This window comes from Mya arenaria, chromosome 6 (genome assembly GCF_026914265.1).
Source record: "Mya arenaria isolate MELC-2E11 chromosome 6, ASM2691426v1".
NCBI classification, from domain to species: Eukaryota; Metazoa; Mollusca; class Bivalvia; order Myida; family Myidae; genus Mya; species Mya arenaria.
Window position 1 is genome coordinate 18,581,011 of NC_069127.1, and position 25,518 is coordinate 18,606,528.

The 25,518-nt window shown below is 36.8% G+C and overlaps 2 protein-coding genes across 15 annotated transcripts in view; one reads left to right on the plus strand and one right to left on the minus strand.

Moving 5' to 3' along the window:
* Positions 1 to 2,103: 2,103 nt before the first annotated feature.
* Positions 2,104 to 16,289, plus strand: LOC128237030 (acetyl-CoA acetyltransferase, cytosolic-like). Of its 2 annotated transcripts, XM_052952210.1 has the most exons (9): positions 2,105 to 2,253; positions 6,412 to 6,546; positions 8,153 to 8,334; positions 11,250 to 11,367; positions 11,531 to 11,674; positions 12,345 to 12,467; positions 12,909 to 13,063; positions 15,413 to 15,523; positions 15,928 to 16,289. In XM_052952210.1, the coding sequence occupies exons 1-9, from the start codon at positions 2,205 to 2,207 to the stop codon at positions 16,093 to 16,095; spliced, it is 1,185 nt and encodes a 394-aa protein (XP_052808170.1). In that variant the 5' UTR covers positions 2,105 to 2,204; the 3' UTR covers positions 16,096 to 16,289. The 2 variants fall into 2 exon arrangements, with proteins under 2 accessions (XP_052808171.1, XP_052808170.1); XM_052952211.1 differs by lacking the exons at positions 15,413 to 15,523; positions 15,928 to 16,289 and adding an exon at positions 13,665 to 13,866 and having other exon boundaries at positions 2,104 to 2,253.
* A 2,437-nt stretch (positions 16,290 to 18,726) lies between these two features.
* LOC128236966 (diacylglycerol kinase zeta-like) overlaps positions 18,727 to 25,518 on the minus strand; it is a 123,704-nt gene continuing 116,912 nt past the window's right edge. For all 13 annotated transcript variants that reach the window (XM_052952116.1, XM_052952112.1, XM_052952115.1 and 10 more), the window contains one exon: positions 18,727 to 25,260. In XM_052952116.1, coding sequence (XP_052808076.1) covers positions 25,208 to 25,260 — 53 coding nt within the window. In that variant the 3' untranslated portion in view covers positions 18,727 to 25,207. The remainder of the gene's footprint in view (positions 25,261 to 25,518) is intronic.

Consider the following 25,518-nt stretch of genomic DNA (forward strand, 5'->3'; position numbering starts at 1 on the left):
TAAGACTTAAAATACTTAACCTTAATTCAAATTTTACCTTCATTCATAATATCTAGATCAAATACACAGGGATGCAACCATGGTGGTTAGCAACAGTATAATTGTGTTTACACTTGATCCTAAAGTAATATGAAACCGGACAATATAAAATTAATTAATGAAAGTAACCACGGCCCCCTCAAGTCCTAGGAATAGCAGGGACTTTCTGGCGATCCAATCCCGAGTAAAATCCCTGATCCTATGGACACAAATTGCTAGTGAAATCCCCGTGTACCCCGGGATACCTTGGTATAGTCTTAAATAATAGACGTGTTATACGGGATTCTTCCAATCCCTAACATCTAAACGCGAATGTGCAAAAAACGGGGGTGTTTTAAAAATATTAAAATTGTTTTAAGTGAAGTATTTTATGGTTGAAATTGATCATAAAGAGTTATATTGATATTTTACCATATAAGTAAAAAGTTATTTTGCACTAAACAAGCATTAAATGCATTAAAACAAGTTGTTTGCCTTTCCAATAAAACGAAAGTTGACTGACACAGACAACAATTATGCGAAGGGGAACAACTCGATACAATCGTAATAGCTCGGCCTCCTCCGACAAAGCTTCGAGATAGACTTCATTATACAATCGTAACAACTCGGCCATGGCCGAAATGTTCCGAGCGATTTAAAACTGTGCTCTAAAGCCTTGCAGGTGCGCTTCATGTATATATCGTTATGTTTTGACAGAATGAAATGAAGAAAAGTCGTCAAACTCATAATTATAAGTTGGATATTTATTTTTTGGTGTACGGAACTAATATAAAATAACATTATCTGGTAATATTTCTTGTTTTTATGATATTTTATAGACGCTATATGCTTTAGCTACAATAATGAGCGATCAGGGATACTCTTTTTATTTTGACACTTCTTATGTATCCCTGTAACGCTACAACTTTCTACCATTTAACAACGGGCGAAATGATATACTGTAATAATATGCATTGATGTTGAATAATAATGACACAGTTGTTCAATTTTTATCCGACAGTGATCTGAACTCATTTAAATTTGTCATTAGAGTTGTTATTTTCGCATTAATATATCATGGGTCACGAATACCTTTATACATGTACACAACCAGTCAGATTTGTCCCAGATTTACTGATATCGGGATACTTGATAAACAATCGACACTTGTAAGTGTTTTATGATAACTAAACATTTTTTTGGGCATACTGACATAACTTAATATGTGTTTGATAGTAGGCAATAATATTTTCGTAGAAATTTGAATTTATAACGGAGATAATTTCAAAATTGTGGCCGCGATGATTCTCTGCGCAAGGACCGCTTGCTACTTTTTGCTGGGATGGTGGACGTCACGAGTCTGCCATATTAAACAAATTGTCAAAAGACTCGTTGACGGCCAATTAGGTGGACTACTATATGCTTTAACCCGGAATCCTGATCGGAACAACTACCCAATTTTGATACTAAACAATTTGTATGTGAAGGATTTGCCATATCAAAAATCTAAAAAAAATCCGTCAACGTACAATTATTTGGACTAACCTTGGTCAGGCCCATTTCCCACTATTTTTGACAAAACCATGGCATTCAATCAGCAATGCAGGGCCACATGTAAGGTGAAAACGCAGACCATGTGCTCCGCTATCCCCCCGGACCTGGGGGCCATGGTTACTAATGAATGGTGCATTATTTTGTGACTAAATCTTATACAAAAGTTATTCAGAAAAAATGACCGTAAAGTGATGGCAATGTAGCAGTTCGACTTTATCGAAGTTCCTACAATACATTCTATATCCAATATGTAACTGTTAAGTGCAAAATGCATGTAAAACGCTTGAAAAGCAGAAAGATACAAACTTGACGTCAACTGAAAATCATGATATTTTTTAATGTTTATCTTCGCTGAGAATGGAAAACTGCAAAAAATACTAAGCCGAGAGTTTTAAATGTATCAAAAGCCTTTCGTTTTATTAAAAATATTTGATTTAAAAACAGTTATACGAGTGATATTGCAAGATTTAATTCGACAGCTGATATATTCAGTGTGTTTACCATTTTGACGGAAACGGAAAAGGAAGTGATATCTGGATCGGTTCCAGTCTTCATTCACAAATTTACGTGGTCGCAAATTTAAGGGAACCAGCCGTGGTCTTTATTTGTTTTTTTCATAATATCATATTATTATGTCTGAGACAGATGTTGTTATTGTATCTGGTGTCCGCACTGCAATAGGTATTTCATATTCTTTATAATTTTAAAGCGGTGCTATTGTGATTTGCATAAAAAATTAAAGCGTTTCGTACTCATTACTGATCGCACAAGATTGTTTCGCACAAACAAGGAAGATAAGTCGTACCAATTAATTCAAAGAAGTTTTCACTGAAAATTTCAGACGTGATTTTTGTATTTCAATTTATTATTATTATTATTATGTCAACCTGGCAGAAAACTCCACGGTGCACGCTTTACAGCGGTCTTCTTACTGAACTTACTGGGCACCTTCTTATGCACCAGTCAATTGTAACCACGGCCCCCAAAAGGAATAGCGGGGGCTTTAACTTACGGTCCAGCCAATCCCAGGTAAAATTCCCCGCCAAATGCTCCTGCACCCTGATGATATTCTAGGTAAGGCCCATACTGGCTGAGTACCTAAATCGGAACAGTACCTAAATATGGAACACCCGTTATAAAAGCGTTTTTCCAATTGTGATCTGTTTATTTACGATTTTAATCAATATAGACGCTTGCCTTAAATACACATTCCAAATAACACAATACTCCGGTTAATATTTAAAATGCTGCTATCATTCAAAGTTGGTCATGTTCAAATGTCAATACATGGCACGTGGGGGAATGACTTTAGCTTGCCAAAATTACAGCATACTGGCACAGTCTGTATTTTTTTACTTAAATCATCTAATTTTACTGACAAAAATGGCAAAAAGACAAGCTGGGAATACAATAAATTATTAGTTTACTTAAACAAACATGTAGCAATAATTTTAAAAGGAAACACAAAAATAAATAACGAATTAAAACTGTTCCATATTTAGGTACTCCAGGGACAAAAATGGCAGTCCTTGACTGTGCGGTTAATAAAGTACTTTTCATGCAGATTGGAAGTATCTTGAAAAACACCATTTATATCAACCAATGGGTCTTGAATCGTAGTATGCTGATGGAAAATTTTGTAGCTGTGGTGCAAATCTAATATTTGAAAAAAAGTGCCGAAAGTGTTCCGATTTAGGTACTCAGCCAGTACCCAATATTTTTTTGCCTAAAAACAAAACCTCCGCATTCACTCGGCACTGGGGGGCTACCTGGAAGGTAAAAATATTACCCATTTTCCACTCTATTCCCAGTAAATCCCTGAATTAGAGGGTTGTGGGTGGGGGCAGGGGGGCTACAAAAACTGGTGCATTACCACACTTTTGTCCTGCTTCAACAGTCTGCCTTAAAAAAAAATCAGCGCTTGACCTTTTGGGCAAGTATTAAATTGAAGAAAACCACTTGCCCCCCAAAAGTTTTACTTGCCAAAAACAACCACTTCATGCGTAAATGTAATAAACCCAATATTTGCAATATAATAATAACTTTCAATCATGATTGATGAATTGTTGCTGAAGAAATTATGAAAACAGAGGGATCTAAATTTCGGATAAATGCACTTGCCCGTTCGGGCAACCATCTGGGAATTTTGACTTTCCCGAAACTGTATTTACTTGTCCCGGGCTTCGGGCATCCCAGTTACGATGAAGACTGCTTCAAGGCTGAACCAGGCAGTCCTGCTATTTACTAAGGACACCAATGAAGAAAAGCTCACAGGAAAATTGCACCAGGTGTGGGGCTTGGACCCATAACAACAGAACACCTGTTATAAAGTAGAGTCAGTTTCTAATAATCCTTATGAAAATTGACCCCACTGCATAGGCTGAGCATTATGACCTACTATTTTTTATAGTACTGCATGACATTTTTATTTTAAAGTATGAATTTATAATATAATTTGGCATAAACTGTTCACGACAGGGTCGCTGGTGAACTATGAATGAAGTGTTGCATTACACACCAAGTTCAAGGTCAAGGTCATAAACTCTTTATAATTTCCCTATTATAATGTGTAGCATTGTTTCTTAATATGTGTCAGCTCTGTAACCTAAACTAAACATTTGTGATCTTGCTACAGGTTTTGTAATTTTTCATAAATGTCTGTGGCTCCAAGTCAAGGTCATTTATTTTGCCATATTGGTCAAGTGGTATTAAGAAAAGAAAATGCAATAGTCATGCATAAAATTCAGTACATATTGTGAAGTAATTTCTTTTGATTTCCTTTTAAAAAAAATCACAATTTTTTAAATGATAGTGTATGTTAGAAGTGTTTGCCTGTTGCAAATGGCTAAAATGATGTGGAGACAGTGCTCTGAAGTTGGAATGGTTTTTATACTACTCACCCAAGCATCGGCGTCACACCTTGGTTAAGGTTTTGCATGCAAGCACACATAGGTCAATATCTCGGCAACTACTTGAGGTATTGCATTGAGACTTTATATAGTGGTACTCAACTATCCAACCTACTTAATTAATCAAGTTAGAAAACTCTAAATTTGCATTTAATGCAAATAATAGGCCTTTATTATTCGACTTAGAAATTCTGGTTACGGTTTTGCGTGCAAGCAAACATAGGTTAATATCAAAGCAACTACTTGAGGTATTGCATTGATACTTGATACAATGGTACTCAACCACCCAACCTACTTAATTAACTAAGTAAGATAACTCTAGTTTGCATTTAATGCAAATAATAGGCCTTTATTATTCAACTTGGAAATTCTGGTTAAGGTTTTGTTTGCAAGCACACATAGGTTAATATCTCAGCAACTTATTGAGGTTTTGCATTAAGACTTGATACAATGGTACTCATCCATCCAACCTACTTAATTAACCAAGTTAGATAACTCCTGTTTGCATTTAATGCAAGTAATTGCTCTTCATTATTTGACTTAAAAATTCTGGTTAAGGTTTTGCGTGTAAGCACACATACATATTTTTTTTTGTATGTTAATATCTTGGCAACTACTTGAGGTATTGCATTGAGACTTGAGACAATGGTACTCAATAATCCAACCTTCTTAATTAACCAAGTAAGATAACTCTAGTTTGCATTATGTTCAAATAATGGCCCCTTCTTTAGTCATAGAAATTCTGGTTAAGGTTTTGCTTGTTACCACTTTTAAGTCAATACCTCAGCAAATAAATACATCATGTATTGCATTGAAACTTTACACACATGCTCCCAACCATTTAACCTTCTTCTTTAATCAAGTAAGATAACTCTATCTTTCATATTATATAACTTTTCCCCCTTTATTTTGCAAATTAGAAATTCTGGTTAAGGTCTTGCATGTTAGCACACATAGGATAATATCTCAGCAATTACTTGATGTATTGCATTGAGACTTTATACAATGGTATTCAACCACCCAACGTAATTGAATAACCAAGTTAGATAACTGTATTTTGCAAATAATTGCCCTTTATTATTAGACTAAAAAATTCTGGTTAAAATGTTCCATGTAAATACATTTATGTTAATATCTCAGCACATCATGTATTGCATTGAAATCTAACCTAACGGTGATCCATGCATGTTTCGCCAAAACTTTTCAATCCTCAGTACACCGAAAAGCGGCGGAATAGTCGAGCGCGCTGTCTCTGTGACAGCTCTTGTTGATCATATTCCATGGTAAAAATACAGTTAATTGAATAAATAGTGATACTTGCAATGTATTCAAAATGGGAATGTATACATTATCATATATGCTTTATAAGGGATAAATTTAGTGTTCTTATAAGAAATATCCACAACCTTGACAGACACATCTGGCCCCAATTTCTCGAAACTTCTTAAGGTTAACAGGGTTAATTTAAGTAGCTCATTTCAATAAGCTTAAAAAAACATATTTTAATTGAATTTTGATAAATGAAAATGGATAAATGTAATTAACATATAGATAATTCCTATCTAAAGTATAAATACTCTTAAAGAACTAAATATTATCCAAATTATTGAAAAACAAAAATAGTGAGTTTAGCTTAATCCTGTTATAAGGGACTTAAGAAGTTTTGAGAAATTTGGACCTGATGACTTTAGTGAATGATTGTCTGTTTAAATTGTTTGTTTAAATGTGATTTAGTTTTGTCTTTGATAATTTTGAACACTGTATATGTTGCAGTGTTTGAATGTTGTCTCGTTTGTTATTGTTTTAATAAGAAATATATACTTGAATGGTTGGAGAATCCATTGAAGACCACATTGTAAACATTTTTTTGTACTTTTATTTATTATTACCGGTATTATAATTGTGACAGTCAGAGACTTTCTTTTTACAGGAAATCTGAATGGTGGCCTGTCCAGCCAGCCTGCCCATGCGCTTGGTGCAGCCTGTATCCGTGAGCTGCTGGCAAGGTCTGGTGTCCATGGAGACGCAGTGTCAGAGGTCATCCTGGGTCAGGTACTTACTGCAGGTACATGCAAACTCATAGTCACAGAGATACAAACTTGCTTTGCAATGCACACATTGATTGTGAGGACAACAACATTTTGTGTTTAAAAAAAATGCAAATTAGGCTGGGATTTTAAGTTGGAGGGAGACTAAGTGGCAGATATGTGGTCAAGTGGTAACACACTTGATGTCAATCCAAGGGTCACTGATTTGATTCCCTGCCACATAACTAAAAAGAATACTAATGGTCCTCCGGAAGGGATGTTAAATGGGGTCCCATGTGACAGTGCTTTACACTGAAGCATGTTAAAAAACCAGGGTATATCTTACCAGGGTTATATTCCGTTTTTGCACTATGCTCCACAAACCTAGTTTGACTAACAATCTTACCGAAGCACTTGCCAAATGGACTTGAAGAAGTCTTCTGTGAGGGTGAGAGTGGTCTAGTGGTGTAGGTGTCCTCTCACCGAAGAAGGTGTTGGTTCAGGCCTCATATGAGGAACTTTCACATAGCCTCAAGAAACATTTGTACTGCAGTGCGTTCAGTAAGGCAAGCGTTTACAAAATGCTTGCAAATGCTTTGTTTTGTGTCCCTGTTGTAATGCAACGTATACACTGCAAGCAGGGATACATAAATCCAAGGTCATCTTGTCATTTTTTATCCTACCGATTTAATTAGCAGATAGTTTTATGAGGTGCAAAATAACTATATTTAGATGAGTTGGTCGGGTTCAAAGTTATCAAGACTTGTTTATATTTCAGACCTAAGATTCAAATTATAATTAAGTAAAATAATTTGGATCACTAATATTAAATGGAACAGATTAGAAAATTAAATATATTTTGACTTCAGCATAAACAGCATTGTCTCATTACATAAATACACACACAATAAATATAATTTTATATATATAGTGACATAATAATGCCTTTTAATATTGTTGCATTTTTAGTATATAGGTTATTGAGTGTGTGATTTTATTTTTTTTTAAACACAGTATCAACCATTTTACCCACATATCCAGCATTTAGAATAGTTGATATGTGAAAATGTTCAATAAATAATTAGGACAGAAACAATGTACGGTAATTTGGGAAAAGATATAGCAAAAAATAATAGGCTAAGACTAAGAAAAAGAAAGCGATATTGCTGTAATAGAGGAGCATAAAACATGTAGAACACAGACAAATCTTTTGTGGAGAAAAAAGAAATATGAAAAGGTGATATATTTCATTCACATATGGCGAGGTTTTGTTAACCACTGCTTGCATTTGATCATAATCAAACATGAAGTTCATATCAGATTTATAAATATATATGCTTAATGAGTCTATTGTATATAAAAATATCTTCAAAAATATAATAAAATACAGGTAATGAAATGACTTTTGGTCGGGAACGAAAGGATCTTCTACCTCAATGGTACGAATTACCAAAAACCAAAGGGTTCAAAATGACTAGGGTACAAAGTGACTGTAAACTAAGTCTTCTTGTATAATCAAACTATTAAATCTTACTTTGAAATTTTTCTCAGTAAAAGCCAAAGGAGAGAGACATGATTAATATTACTTGTATTATACATTCGCATAATATTTCCCCAGCTTAAATTCTGTATGAAATGTTGTAGGTGAAGGGCAGAACCCCGCACGTCAGGCAAGTGTTGGGGCAGGGATTCCCTACAGTGTCCCTTCCATAGGCGTCAACATGCTGTGTGGGTCTGGACTAAAGGCGGTTGCCATGGGTTACCAAGCAATAAAGGCGGGAGACTCTTCAGTGGTCATTGCTGGAGGTCAGGAAAGCATGAGCAGGGTACATGTTGATGCCTTCGTTGTATCTTGTTTTTTTTTTAAATATAGTCTATAAACATGTAGAAGCAATTCAAATTCTAACCAGTTTAATTAAGGTTGGTTTAGGTCAGGAAAGATAAAGCTGATTACTTATTTAGATAAGTAATAGAACTAAGAATGATGTCTTGGTCAGTTGCTCTGAGAGCTGGAATGATGAATGTGAGGAGAAATGAGCACTCCTGCTGGGGATCATGCTGGGAACCACTGGGAAGCTGATTCAGTGATATTAGTTAAACTATAGTCACAGTTAGAAACGTAAATCTGATTTGTATGACTGTTAACATTATTCACGGCCTGTAAACGCCAGCTCCACCACTTTACGGTGGTGTAAAGAAAAAGAGCTGTTGACACTTCCGTGGTGGAGCTGTCCCCTATGTTTACATGAACAAACGTGAGTATGATTTATATTTTATTTGATAATTTCATTTAACGGACATATTTCGGAAATCGGAGAATGTGGTACCATGTAAGAACACTTCTACTGTAGGCTGGTTACTATTTCGTTTCAATATTGTGCAAACTGTGGTGCCAGGAGCTTTTCTCCCGAATCAGACTTGTGCATATTTTGAGATCTGATTGCATAGCAAGTACATTTCTGTGCTTACACATCCCGTAAGAACATTATCACACATGCAAACATAACTGTTATGTATTGTACCTATGCTAGAACACAACAAAACTAATAAGCACTTCTTAAAAAGGAAAAATGCACATATTTATAAAAGTGGTGGCGCTGTTGCCCTAGTGGTGGCGCTGTCGAGTAGTGGTGGCGCTATCGAGTATGTTTTGCGTATGAAGTAATATAAAAAGTTAACGCTTTTGGAATAAATACTTAAGTTGCTATGTTTATCATTCATTGAACATTATGCTGGTATGCATACTACTTGCGGAAACAAAACTCTTCGCGAATTATCTTAACCTTACTTAAAACTATTTCGAAAACAAACGGCTAGGTGCTGTTAATTTTACCATAGAACTATAAGTATTTACCATGTGTGTCCGGTACGGATGGAAAAATCCAACCCGAGTGCACGCTCGTAAGCCGGTAACGAAGCTTGCCGAGTTACAGGCCACGCAGCGTGACCGAAGGACGGATTTTTCGGTCCGGACCGGAAAAACATGATTGATATTTTTTCTTGCAATTCTAGAATTATCAGTTTGTGTAAGAATTGACATAGAAAACGCACTTTTGTACATTTTACCAAAAAGCGCGTGAAACCTTGTTTACTGACGTCATAAAGCGCAGTAATTTTAAATCACTATTGATGTCAAATGGTAACTATTTAAATCGCGTTTTTACGATTATTCATTATCTGTTTCAATTAATTGCATACTTATTTATTTGATTGTGCTTTATTGAAATGAAATAATGTACTTTTCATAAACCATACAATAAAAGAAATAAGAAGAAGCGCGTTGTTGCGCGTAACTCATCTTACATGGGGGGTGTAAGATGCGTTTTTCCAGCACTGGACAAATGACCGGAAACACACATCCGGTATGCAAGAATACCTCCCTCATAACCAGACACGCATGATAGATACTTATAGTTCTATGGTAAAAATTAACAGCACCTAGCCGTTTGTTTCGAAATAGTTTTTAGTAAGGTTAAGGTAGCTCGCGAAGAGTTTTGTTTCCGCAAGTAGTATGCATACCAGCATAATGTTCAATGAATGATAAACATAGCAACTTTTGTATTCATTCCAAAAGCGTTAACTTTTTATAATACTTCAAGAGCAAAACATACTCGATAGCGCCACCACTACTCGACAGCGCCACCACTAGGGCAACAGCGCCACCACTTTTATAAATATGTGCATTTTTCCTTTTTAAGAAGTGCTTATTAGTTTTGTTGTGTTCCGGCATAGGTACTATACATAACAGTTATGTTTGCATGTGTGAGAATGTTCTTACGGGGTGTGTAAGCACAGAAATGTACTTGCTATGCAATCAGATCTCAAAATATGTACAAGTCAGATTCGGGAGAAAAGCTCCTGGCACCACAGTTTGCACAATATTGAAACGACATAGTAACCAGCCTACAGTAGAAGTGTTCTTACACGGTACCACATTCTCCAATTTTCGAAATATGTCCGTTAAATGAAATTATCAAATAAAATATAAGTCATACTCATGTTTGTTCATGTAAACATAGGGCACAGCTCCACCACGGAAGTGTCGACAGCTCTTTTTCTTTGCACCACCATAAAGTGGTGGAGCTGGCGTTTACAGGCCCTGTTATTATGGTATCATTTTTATAGAATAATTATATAAAAATAATATTGAAAATGATCTTACAAAAAATTTTTTTGGACACATTTGATTTTAGCTGAAATGAAGAACAAATTTTCAACTTGAATGACTTTATTTGTAAAGTGTTTCAGGTCATGTATTTTACGTAATGGTAATCAGCAAACAATTCCCTTTCAAATGACACCACAATTCTACATGATCACCAGGCACTTTTACTTCCAAATAAAATTTACCATAATTAATACAATTGTTTTTCAACCAAAAAGGATGAATAAATGTCAAAAACAATGGTTCTCATGAAGGATACTGAGTTTAATTTGAAAGAAAGGTGCAGAAAACACAGTATTTCTACCTTATGAGACTGTAGTAGATCATAGTAAAACTTTTAGCATCCACCAACCACTTAATATTTTTGTGTTTTCAGCTATTAAATACATGGTTACAATTGTGTTATCACTTATCAATATTTTCCATAAATGTATTGTTTAGTAAGTAGTTAAAGGTGTTAATATAATCAGTCAAAATTAATGTTTGTTTTACATGTGTATGTATTGAATTTGAATAAGAATGTCACTTTACGCACTCAAGTTGGACATATATACACTACTTTTAAACACCTTCTAGGCCCGTCACTGTGTGCACATGAGGGAGGGGACCAAGTTTGGTGATGTGTCCATGGTGGATACAATGATGAAAGACGGACTGACGGACGCCTTCAACAACTACCACATGGGCATCACTGGTTAGTTTCAAGAGACATTCTGGGCACCTGTACATGTTGCCTACATAACTTTGTTTACAGTTGTTTGCTCTGGTTGCTACTTCCTTCCAAACATCTTTATAAGACTTTCAGAAGTCCATATGCTGTATTCATGAAGCAACATAAACAATTCATGTATCTCCAGCGGAGAACGTAGCGCGACAATGGGGCGTATCTCGGGAGGACCAGGATCAGTTTGCCCTGCAGTCCCAGAAGCGTTGCGCTGCAGCCCAGCAGGCTGGACGCTTCAAGAAGGAAATAGTACCTGTCCAGGTTAAAACAAGGGCAGGTAGGGAACGAACATTCCAGTATCAAATAATGGTAGTTTCGATGATAAAATTACTTGCTTGTTGGTGAGTTGTTGAATCTATGATTTTTGCCTAAAATTTAATAATGTTTATTATTATATAAAACAATAATAATAAATAATAATAATAATAATAATAATAATAATAATAGAATTTGTAGCACGGTAACAAAAAGCAGTTTCTTGTAAGAAGATGATTGACATGTTTCAAGTGTTACTTGTTAACGTCCTCCTCCTAAATATGTTTGCTTAGTAAGGCTGACTACGCTCAGGCGGAAATATGCCTTGCCTACTTGCTGTGTTATGCTCTCCTTGACTGACAAAGAACACCCAATACTCTGCATGTTGGTCTTGTGCAGACTAAGAGAAAAATAAATTTAGGTATTATCATAGCCGTGGTGTAGTTATTGGAGGCCATGACAACATTGTTGAAAAACTTGAACCTTGCCCATACTTATGAACCATTCAAGATATTAAAATAAAACTTGGTGCACATGTTCCTAGAGCCAATACGCACATGTGTAGCAGGTCTCATAACTCTCGTTTTAATAATTGTTGAGTTATATCCCTTGTTCAACTGGAAAAAACAGACGAGTATTGATGTTTTCACCATGGAGCTAGCTTTGTGTTATCTATAATCTCATACTGCCAGGTGTGAAGGAGGTTGTTGATGATGAGTTCCCGCGTCCCACATCCACCCTGGAGGGCTTTCAGAAACTGAGGCCTGCCTTTATCACCGATGGATCTGGCACCGTCACTGCTGGCAACGCCTCGGGTAACTATGTAGGCTTGAGCAGCTAGGAATGCAATTGGTTTAAAGTGAGCAGTTAGAAATGCTTATTGTATGTTGCACAGGGGCCAGAAACAAATTATTTTTGTTTATTTCTGGCCCCTGTGGTATGTTGGCTAGATGTGCAGAAAATGAAACTTGCTTTCAAGATACAATAATGGTACCAAGACTGCCACATCTGCCTTTGCCTTACGATATAACCGGAATGCATCAAGTAAGGTCATCTTGTGATGTAATTAAACTTTATTCTTTTACTTTGTGCACGTATCTATTGTCTGTAAGGTGTATTGCATTTGTTATGAATATAATAATGTAAAATGTTTTTTGCTTGACAAAGTGGCACTATATGTATTTAAATAAATGTAACATTCATTGAGGGAATATCTACTTCGCCAAGAATCTATTTAAGTGTTGGCCTTTTGTCAGGTATAAATGATGGTGCAGCAGCTGTGTTGATGATGTCGCAAGCGCAGGCCACATCACTGGGGCTGGTTCCCATGGCAACAATCATATCCTGGGCCCAGTCAGGGGTTGATCCTGCGGTCATGGGAACAGGTCCCATAGTAGCTGTGCAGAAAGCTGTAAGTTTGCGTTTTATTGATTATATGTTATCAATTTTTCCTTGTGATGTAAGTTTAGTGTTTCCTTGGACTGTTGTAAAGTTAATGGATATGTAGTACACATACATTACAGTAAATACTGCTTCATAATTGTTTTCGAAAGAAGATTAATGTAAAAGTTAACTCATTGGGTTAAATCCATAATGAATTTTGTTACAGATTTAAATAACATTCATATCATTAATATAAGTTATGATTTTAATGTTAACGGAAAAATGCATTTAGATATCAAATTAAATATCAATAGCAGCCTGGTAGCAGCACTGAGTGTGTGTTTTCCATGTTTCAGCTGGAGAAAGCAGGCTGAAGTCTGGACAGTGTTGATGTGTTTTCCATGTTTCAGCTGGAGAAAGCAGGCTGAAGTCTGGACAGTGTTGATGTGTTTTCCATGTTTCAGCTGGAGAAAGCAGGCTGAAGTCTGGACAACTTTGATGTGTTTGTCTGTGTTTCAGCTGGAGAAAGCAGGATGGAGTCAGGACAATGTTGATGTGTTTGTCTGTGTTTCAGCTGGAGAAAGCAGGATGGAGTCAGGACAATGTTGATGTGTTTGTCTGTGTTTCAGCTGGAGAAAGCAGGCTGGAGTCGGGACAATTATGATGTGTTTGTCTGTGTTTCAGCTGGAGAAAGCAGACTGGAGTCGGGACAATTATGATGTGTTTGTCTGTGTTTCAGCTGGAGAAAGCAGGATGGAGTCAGGACAATGTTGATGTGTTGGTCTGTGTTTCAGCTGGAGAAAGCAGACTGGAGTCCGGACAATTATGATGTGTTTGTCTGTGTTTCAGCTGGAGAAAGCAGACTGGAGTCGGGACAATTATGATGTGTTTGTCTGTGTTTCAGCTGGAGAAAGCAGGCTGGAGTCGGGACAATGTTGATGTGTTGGTCTGTGTTTCAGCTGCAGAAAGCAGACTGGAGTCGGCACAATTATGATGTGTTTGTCTGTGTTTCAGCTGGAGAAAGCAGACTGGAGTCGGGACAATTATGATGTGTTTGTCTGTGTTTCAGCTGGAGAAAGCAGGCTGGAGTCAGGACAATGTTGATGTGTTGGTCTGTGTTTCAGCTGGAGAAAGCAGACTGGAGTCGGGACAATTATGATGTGTTTGTCTGTGTTTTAGCTGGAGAAAGCAGACTGGAGTCGGGACAATGTTGATGTGTTTGTCTGTGTTTCAGCTGGAGAAAGCAGACTGGAGTCGGCACAATTATGATGTGTTTGTCTGTGTTTCAGCTGGAGAAAGCAGGCTGGAGTCGGCACAATGTTGATGTGTTTGTCTGTGTTACAGCTGGAGAAAGCAGGCTGGAGTCAGGACAATGTTGATGTGTTTGTCTGTGTTTTAGCTGGAGAAAGCAGACTGGAGTCGGGACAATTATGATGTGTTTGTCTGTGTTTCAGCTGGAGAAAGCAGGCTGGAGTCGGCACAATGTTGATGTGTTTGTCTGTGTTACCGCTGGAGAAAGCAGGCTGGAGTCAGGACAATGTTGATGTGTTTGTCTGTGTTTCAGCTGGAGAAAGCAGGCTGGAGTCGGCACAATGTTGATGTGTTTGTCTGTGTTACAGCTGGAGAAAGCAGGCTGGAGTCGGGACAGTGTTGATGTGTTTGTCTGTGTTTCAGCTTGAGAACGCAGACTGGAGTCAGGACAATTATGATGTGTTTGTCTGTGTTTCAGCTGGAGAAAGCAGGCTGGAGTCGGGACAGTGTTGATGTGTTTGTCTGTGTTACAGCTGGAGAAAGCAGGCTAGAGTCGTCACAATGTTGATGTGTTTGTCTGTGTTACAGCTGGAGAAAGCAGGCTGGAGTCTTCACAATGTTGATGTGTTTGTCTGTGATTCAGCTGGAGAAAGCAGGCTGGAGTCAGGACAATGTTGATGTGTTTGTCTGTGTTACAGCTGGAGAAAGCAGACTGGAGTCGGGACAGTGTTGATGTGTTTGTCTGTGTTACAGCTGGAGAAAGCAGGCTGGAGTCGGCACAATGTTGATGTGTTTGTCTGTGTTACAGCTTGAGAAAGCAGGCTGGAGTCAGGACAGTGTTGATGTGTTTGTGTTACAGCTGGAGAAAGCAGGCTGGAGTCAGGACAGTGTTGATGTGTTTGTGTTACAGCTGGAGAAAGCAGGCTGGAGTCAGGACAGTGTTGATGTATTTGTGTTACAGCTGGAGAAAGCAGGCTGGAGTCAGGACAGTGTTGATGTGTTTGTCTGTGTTACAGCTGGAGAAAGCAGGCCGGAGTCAGGACAGTGTTGATGTATTTGTCTGTGTTACAGCTGGAGAAAGCAGGCTGGAGTCAGGACAGTGTTGATGTGTTTGTCTGTGTTACAGCTGGAGAAAGCAGGCTGGAGTAAGGACAGTGTTGATGTGTTTGAGTTGAATGAGGCATTTGCTGCACAGTCTTTAGCGGTCATTAGAGACCTTGGGCTGCCGGTAGACAAGGTGGGTCCATTATATCTCAGGGCTATTCCATTTAAACATATAACCCCTGGGGGGAAGGCACTTTCAAATTATGCCACCCCCCTACAGATGCAAATTTACCCTTTAGAGGTCCACACTAGCGAAAAGACACCCAAGCATATTCTATTGAAATATTTGCCCTCGCCCCGGGGATTTTTTTTAATGGAATAGAACTCACAAAATGTTTTTATATGATATTTCATACTTTGATAATGATGAAAATCAAATTAAGGGTTCAAACTGTGTTCTCAGGGTATATTGTCCTCAGAGTTAAAAAAGGCAACTGATGGTTTAGCACTTGTTGAGTTCTACATTTTTATACCTGAATATAATAATATATATCATTTCATATATATATAGATATATATGTAATATTATGTATGCAGGTGAATGTGAATGGTGGAGCCTTGGCACTGGGTCATCCTATTGGAGCAAGCGGTGCACGTGTACTTGTCACCCTACTGCACGTGATGGAGGCAGGAGGGCTGCACAGAGGTGTGGCTGCCCTCTGTATCGGCGGGGGCATGGGTATTGCCATGTGTGTGCAGAGATGAGGGGAGGTGAGAGAAGCCTAGAGAATGGGTAGAAGTGACTGTGATCTACTTACCTTTCATCTTTCACATTTTACATTATAAATATAAACATATTATGCATTGCTTACATTCACCTCTGTTACATGGTGTCATGTAAGTGAAATACATACATGTATGTCTACATGCAATATTAAAATGGTTGTTTTATTAACTTACTTCTTGTGCTTTTTATGCCCTGAAATGTTGTATGTCTGCCTGAGTGTCCGTCAGCTAACATCCTTTCTCAACTGTACGTAATTTGTCAATATTAATCAGATTCTAAACAAACTTTACAGACATGTAGAGTAGCATGTGAAGGTGTGTCACCTACCACAACTGTGTAGAGTAGCATGTGAAGGTGCGTCACCTACCACAACCGTGTAGAGTAGCATGTGGAGGTGTGTCACCTACCACAACCGTGTAGAGTAGCATGTGGAGGTGTGTCACCTACCACAACCGTGTAGAGTAGCATGTGAAGGTGTGTCACCTACCACAACCGTGTAGAGTAGCATGTGAAGGTGTGTCACCTACCACAACCGTGTAGAGTAGCATGTGGAGGTGTGTCACCTACCACAACCGTGTAGAGTAGCATGTGAAGGTGTGTCACCTACCACAACCGTGTAGAGTAGCATGTGAAGGTGTGTCACCTACCACAACCGTGCTCTCACAAGTTTACACAGCCTGATAAAGGATTTAAAGTAGCTGTAATCGAAGTCATACTCCAGTTGTTGAGCAGAAGGAGAAGGTGTTTCCCCTGTAACATTTATGTGCATCTAAAAGGTCAAAGTCACACATGGTAGTCAGTGGAGCCCGATTAGGAATCATAAAATAGTTTGTGTCTCAGCTGTTTCTATTGATCAGATTTCAATTAAACTTCCAGTTGTAGAGCAGCATGGAAAGGTGAGACACATAATTTTATAACATCCATAATATCATGTTAAAGGTTAAGTTGCACACTTAAAGATCAATGGAACATGACAGGGAGTTAATAAAAATGCATGTCTCAGGTGTACCTTTGTCACTATAAAGTCAGATTTGAATCACACTGACATGTATAACATTCATCTGCTCACCACAAAGGGTACACTTAAAGATCAATGGAACCTCACAGAGATTTCATAGTAATACTTTGTTTGGCAGCTGTTACCTTTTCACTTTTATTATCAATAAATCAAATTTTAAAGGTCATGGTCACCCTCAAGGCCAACATCATACAGTATAGATTTCATAGCAATAATTTATGTCTCATCAAAGTTCAAAGGATTTCAGAATAGCATGGGAAGGTGTGTTGCATACAGCATTCAATCTCTCATTACAAAGGTCAAGATCACACTTAAAGTTATGAAAAACATTCATGTTCTCATATCAAAGGTCAAGGTCACCTTTGAATGGTGCTTACGTTATTTATGCTCTCATCAAAGGTTAAGGTCACATTAGAATTTGACCTAATGGTTGGTCTGAAATGATATGCAGGTCATTTTGTGACCAAATACTTACAAAAGCAATGATTTTGAAATAAATCCTGTTAACCAATTCCATTCATGCAAAAAATCTGGTAATTCAGATCTGATCTCCATTTTCTTTAACACAACCAATCCAATTTCAACATACTATGTATCTAAAGAAATTCAACCCATGTAACCTTGACAATGAAATACTACGCTCCAACACTATTTTGGCAAAACAAAAAGATATAGCGTCATTAATGAACCAAGTCAGTGAGATATTTCAGTCAGAAACTCCAGACAGACGGACAGTTTCCTAAATTCTATGATTTGAAAAACATACACAAATATTTCACAAATATTACTTTGGCCAAAATATCTCCTTCAAAACATGGTTGTTGATATTATTCGAGCTTTCCGCAACCTGACCGTGCTGCTGATTGTTCCTTACTAGGAAACACCCAGATAGTTGCAGGAGAAACACCCAGATAGTTGCACGGGAAACCCCCCAGATAGCTGCACGGGAAACCCCCAGATAGCTGCATGGGAAACACCCAGATAGTTGCATGGGAAACACCCAGATAGTTGCAGGAGAAACACCCAGATAGTTGCACGGGAAACCCCCAGATAGCTGCACGGGAACCCCCAAGATAGCTGCAGGGGAAACACCCAGATAGTTGCAGGAGAAACACCCAGATAGTTGCACGGGAAACCCCCAGATAGCTGCACGGGAACCCCCAAGATAGCTGCAGGGGAAACCCCCAGATAGCTGCACGGGAACCCCCCAGATAGCTGCACAGGGACCCCCAGATAGCTGCACGGGAACACCCCAGATAGCTGCATGGGAACCCTCAGATAGCTGCACAGGAACCCCCAGATAGCTGCATGGGAAACCCCCAGATAACTGCACAGGAACCCCCCAGATAGCTGCACGGGAACCCCCCTGGTAGTTTCACAGGAATCCCCCAGATAAATTTATAGGAAACACAGAGAAAGCAGCATGGGAAACGGATTTTGTTTAAAGAAACTTAAATTCTATACATACTTATTTTGATTGAATTGAAATGTTACCTACATTACTCCTGCTCTCATACCAATGGTCAGAGCAACAACATAAGCTCAGGGACCTTTACAAATTACTGAAGAAGTTGATAAATCAGAGATAAGCTGAGGATTTATCTTTTATTCATAATAAACAATATTCCATAAATAAGAGAAAAATATCTAGATTCAACAACAAAAATTGAAAACAGAAATCAAAATCGTAAAAAATTATGGTCAAGCATTTCATGAACAATAGAAAGGAATGAAAAGGAAATTTGACTTAATGCTTCAATGGGGATGTTCTTTACAACTAATTATATGATTCAAAAGCACAACCTTTACTCAGGCAAAACATCACTTTTGTCACCGTCGGCAATCAACATTCGATAATATTTGTAAGCATATTGCAAAGCAAAGCTTGATATAGAACCAGGCCCCAATTTTATGAAAAAAAATTAAGCATAATTAGCTTCATTTCATTAGCAAAATTACTTCATCTTACAAAATAAGATGTAATTAATCATGAATATCTTTTCATATATTTTCCGTTTAAAGTGTCAAAGGAGAATAGTATGCATTACCGAAACGAAAACACTGTTGAGTTGGATCCTGTTATATGGGACTTAAGGTTGTTCGAGAAATTGGGGCCAGAAGCTTCTATAATGCAAGTCTGTGAAGAAAAAATTGTAATTATTTTCATGTAAGCGTTTCATTAGAGTGTAAAAACTACAATGTATGGTAGATATTATGTCAGACGAATAAAATATTTAATGCCCTTGACATTAATGTTGACGTTTTTTTATAAAGCTTATGTTAGCAGACCACAATTCCATGGAATATTATTCTCAGGTGTTTGATAATCAATACTGAAAAAGTACATATCTAACTATAAAAATTCATACATTCACTTATTACCTAACTCTGTCTTGAGAAATTAAATCAATAACTACTAAAATAAGAACAAGGGTTTAAATGTTAAAAGTCTGCATATTTGTGGTTACAACATGCGTATAAAGGTATTTGTGTATTATGCATAGGTTATTTAGGAACGATACATTATCAGTTCTTTTTTTTTATAATGATTACACAGAATGTAAAAATGTACTAGGAATACAATTGTTCTTATACATTGCTAGTGAAATAGGTACTTCAAAAATAAAATATGGTATTGAAAAATATACAATTTTTTTATTTCAAATCTGATGTGTTGAAACTGTTGCTGATCTAGGTTGTTAATCTCAAACTAGTATTCTAGTGTTTCCTGTCAAGACTAAAGATTGTCGTCTGTCAAAACTGCAGATCGTTGCCTGTCAAAACTGCGGCTTGTTGCCTGTCAAGACTGCTGATCGTCATCCACAAAACTTAAGATCTTCACCAACCAAGACTGCAAATTGTCACCTGCCAAGACTGAAAATCATCGCCTGTCAAAACTGAAGATCGTCACCTGTCAAGACTGAAGACGTAACCTGTCAAGACTGAAAATCATCGCCTGTCAAAACTGAAGATCGTCACCTGTCAAGACTGAAGATAGTTACCTGTCAAGACTGAAGATTGTGGCCCATCAAGACTTAAGATTATCCACTGTCAATACTAAAGATTGTCACCTGTCAAGACTCCAGATCATCGCCTATCAAGACTGAAGATTGTCACCTGTCAAGACTGCAGATCATTGCCTATCAAGACTGAAGATTGTCACCTGTCAGGACTGCAGATCTTGCCTATCAAGACTGAAGATTGTCACCTGTCAGGACTGCAGATCATTGCCTATCAAGACTGAAGATTGTCACCTGTCAGGACTGCAGATCTTGCCTATCAAGACTAAAGATTGTCACCTGTCAGGACTGCAGATCTTGCCTATCAAGACTGAAGATTGTCACCTGTCAGGACTGCAGATCTTGCCTATCAAGACTGAAGATTGTCACCTGTCAGGACTGCAGATCTTGCCTATCAAGACTGAAGATTGTCACCTGTCAGGACTGCAGATCTTGCCTATCAAGACTGAAGATTGTCACCTGTCAAGACCTAAAGATCTTCACATGTTAAGATTGAAGATTGTCGCCTGTCAAGATTGCAGATCTCTTTTCTGGTAAAGATCACCTTTACTTTTGACCAACTGACCCCAAAATCAATAGAGGCCATCTTTTACCATGCCCAATGTGCATACAAACTTGACAACAAATCATTCAATAATCACCACTCAGATATAGTCATCCCTTAGTGCCGTGATGCTTCTAAGGCGACACAAAAACACAAACACATCACTAAAATGACAATGGAATGTCAAAGAGAAAACATGAAGCAGGAAATTGCAATGGAACTTTTTAAAAGTAACAAGTGTCTTGTTTTTTTTACAATATTGGAACATTATGTCATGGTGAAATCCACAAAACTGAGATAAAAACACAACACTGTCCTCTCATTAAATTTTCCTACTTCTAAATTTACATGTTTGAAAGACGAAAACATTTAAGTGGTTTCCCTTTTACAATGAATATTTCAAAACAATTAATTAAAATAATAAACAAAAATCAAATGATATGTTTCAATATAAGCAAATAGAATGTACATTGTCAAGGTAAACAGTGAAGTTTAACCTCAATCTTGAAAGAATGTTTTATGTGGTGTAAAGATGTCAATAGCAAACTTTTTCTTAAAAAATACACACATGTCATTAGCATGATTTTGTACTTGACAAATTAATATACATCTAGGAACAAATATGACTTAATGAAAAGGGTATACATGAGGTTGTACTGTACAGGGGCCGTATTCAATAAACATCTTAGTAATAATTTTCAACTAAGTGAAAAATTGCCATTTTTCTAATTTGAATTTTAAGAAAATGACCAATGTTTGTACACCAAGAATATGAAAATAAGCAAGAAAATGGTCTGAACAATATATGCATATGAATAGGTCTGATAAAAAGTAGCGGGTATCTAAAATAATCGTTGTCAAAAATTACGAAATTCTCACTAAGTTCAAAATATTTACTAAGATGCTTATTGAATACGGCCCCAGTTCCCTCATCACTTCTCATGGTCAGGGATACATACTCGTATCCTATACAGTTGAACCTTGTAGGCTCAAATTCGCTTGGCTCAAACTAGATGTAAAGGACCGATTTCTTTAAACTGTATGTAAGCATTCCCGCTTCGCTCAAATTTTTCATGGCGCGACCTATTTTCGCCGGTCTTCGAGAGTTCGAGCCAAAGAGGTTCCACTGTATTTGATATAATTTTGATAGCAATACTAATATAAGATTTAGACTTTCAAAAAATACACTTTTTATAACAGAGTATATAAAAAATAACTACTACTGGATCTGTTCATAATAAATCATTGCTCAGGCAAAAGGAAGAGGTTCTTTTATGTAAAAATAAAGTACAACATATTTTGCAAGGCAATTATAGCTTCAGTGCCAGAGAGCGAAGGCAGAATATACCTTCAGGGCCCATTTCAATAACAATCTTTGTCGATCTCAGTTGTACATTGAAATTATCTTAGTGTCATATTTCCGTTATTTTGTTACATAATGGACCAGTCCACAAAAGAAATAAAAGAAATCTACTTGCTTACATTTATGCAGATTTAAGATTATTTAAGTTACAAATAATCTCCTGGCCCCGATTTCTCGAAACTTCTTAAGTCCCTTATAACAGGATTAAGCTAAGCTCACTATTTTTGGTGTTCAATAAATTGCATAATATTAACTTCTTTAAGAATTTTTATGCTTTAGATAGGAATTATCAATATGATTATCACAATAAACCATTTTTCATTTATCAAAATTCAATTTAAGGATGTATTTTGGCTAATTGAAATAAGCTACTTAAGCCTGTTAAGCTTAAGAAGTTTCAAGAAATTAGGGCCTGTACTGAAACAGGCCCCTGAAGCAAACTCATTTATATACCTTTACAGCACCTGCTTAGTGTTAGACACTTACTGCTTTTGTACATGAGTCTATCAGACTACATGCTTACACATTTAAAAAATCTCAAAAGCTCAAGAAGAATTAAGTATCAAATAAAAATAAGAAGTGCCTAAAGCTCATTAGCTTCAAAAATTAAATACTTGTTAGAAAGTTTTAAAGATTTCTGAAATTCACAAGAATACTTTTAGGCAAAAAATAAAAATATAGTTCCTTGGTATTGTCTTCCTTTGACTGAACTGGGATTCCATTAAGCTGGGAAGTCTGTGCCAAAATTAAAGAGCCTTAGTCTCCCAGACTCCCTAAGCGTGGACCCCTCATACTGGGGAATGTACAGTACAAAGACTGGACCGGATGAAAGTGCTATCAACATATGAGTATTTATAAACTTACACAATAAAAATAAAAATTATATTATTTATCTTATATATTATTTACATAATACATTTTTATCTATTTTCTACATAAAGTTGAATTAACAAAATGGTAAAAGTGCATATCTGGGTTTCAAAAAAGCAAGGAACAATTTCAGTGAACATACATTAATTTGATGAAGATGACAAAAAGACAAACTGTTTTCTACATGGTTTAACTTGTTAAATAATGACTTGAACATTTACAAATGATTGGAAAATAAATTAATTTGGGATTGAAAAATGTCGAGGGATATTGTTGTTTTTGGCTTTTTTAAAAAATGTACCAGCATAGCCAAGTTAAGAACATGAAAGTGAAAATGACTTTAAACCTGTGGTCCATTCTAGTGATGATCGTATGTTGACTATATTCACAAGGCTAGTTTCTGAACTCGTCCTGTGTACATTGTAGTTTTTATGTATTTTTTCACTTTAACTTAGTAACAATTTGAAGAGATAATGGAATATTATTCTTATCAATGCCTATATTGTTCAATCGCTTCTTGAAATAATTATTTCTGAGAACATGACTTTTGTAGCTATAATAACTATCGAAAGAATTGCTTGTAAGAATAGGTAAAAACCGTTTGATTTTACAATTTGAAAAATATCAATTTAATTTGTGACATTCGCTCAATATTGAACTGAAATCTTTATCTTACCATATTTTATGATGAATTTATTGATGCAGTGTTTTGTGTAAAGGCGGCCTTAACGGGACGGAATGGCATATACATGAATTAGGAAGTTAAAGCTGCACTCTCACAGATTTACCTTTTTTCCAACTTTTTATTATTTTTTTTGTATTAGAATTAGAAAATTTTGCGAAAATATCTGCTAACCAGTGATGAAAGACTGATGACAAAAGATCAGAATGCAGACCTTCATATTTTCATTCCAAATTTAATGTTTTATGGCTTAAACCGTTACTAACGGTTTAAGAAAAATGCATAAAACATCAATTTTGGGACGGAAATATGTAAAGCTGCAGTCTGATCTTTTGTCAGCGGTCTTTTATCACTGGTTTGCAGATATTACTCAAACACTCGCTCGTTCCAAGACAAAAAAAATAAAATGTTAAAACGTTCAATCTGTGAGAGTGCAGCTTTAAAACCCTCCCGAATTTAGAGAAGGTCACAGGCACAGATGCCTATTTACTGAAATGAACAGTTTTTGAGAAGTGTTTTACAAAACAAGCCCTGAATGATGTTCTGGTACTTCATGGTGTACTGTAGTTCTCATGGCTGGCACACATAGGTTTATGAGATTTCAGTTGGACTTATTCAAACATGATCAAGAAGTTGTTACAAAAAACAAAAACACAGATAAAGTGAACGTGTAACATTGGACAAACAATATAAAAATAGTGACCCCTACAGGGCAGGAGGCCTCCCGATGGGGGATTACTTTTACAACCTTTTACAAAGGTGTAGTATCACAAAGACACGGGCATACAAAGAAAATTGTAGGAAGAAATTGTGGTTATACAAGTGAGCAACCAGTTGCTGGGTTTGTACACAGATTGCATGTTTCGAACATGAAATGCCTTTTTTTAGAAAACAAGAAATGTATCAAATTTTAAAAATCATAATAAGGTAATACGTCCTACACCTTGTCATCATGGTGCAGTTATAAATATGAAATTTCATGCTTTAAGTCACTCTGTGATCATTCTTAAAATAGCAGCCTGCTGTGGTCTTCTCCAAGCATAGACTATTAACTTGTATCTAAACATGGTACATGTAGCTGCTCCGGATCTAGTTGCATAATGTCCAAATCACTGTGAAATTCACCTCCATGGAAAACAATGTTACAGCTTAATACATCGTCCAACAGATCAACCGTGGTATTCAATATGCAAAAAAGTCTTCTGGTCATACATCCTTGACTTCATTCACAGTATAGGTGTATTATTTAGTCCAAACAATCTGATTACCTACAGCTTTGATACAATTAAGATCAATATCAACAAGACCCATCAGGAGAGGATTTGATGCCATTTGTCAAAACCACATGACCATGACATACCAAAATGATCTTCATATTTGAAACAGAAATTTACGTAAAAACATAACAAAGTCCTTCACAACTGCTGGCATGGATGCCCAAAGACAAGCACTTTATCCATGAGGGCACTGCGATAACAATTCAAACATTTCTTCTACAAACGTGATTCCGTTGCGTGCCAGTAATTTTCCACACAAGTTCTGTTCCAATGCGCACGGGAAAGTGAGTTGTTTCCATAGCAAATTTTTTAAATGTCATACTGCAGTCTCCTGGTCCTCAGATACGACCATCTGGAAATGTTCCTGACCTGAAATCATTATACACATGTAGTCTATACACAAGTTAGTATATACACATTCATTTTACTTGACAGCAGCCCTGTTTGGTCTTGTACCCACTTCATCCTGGGTGAGAGGACAGGCAATAACACTCTTCAAACTCATGATTCATGATGAATACTCTAACCTAGAGGTATTTATGCCAAATGAGTACATATTAATGTCATACATATGAACATAGTTTACAGTGGCATTATTTCAACCTAGGGAATATATTTACAATACGC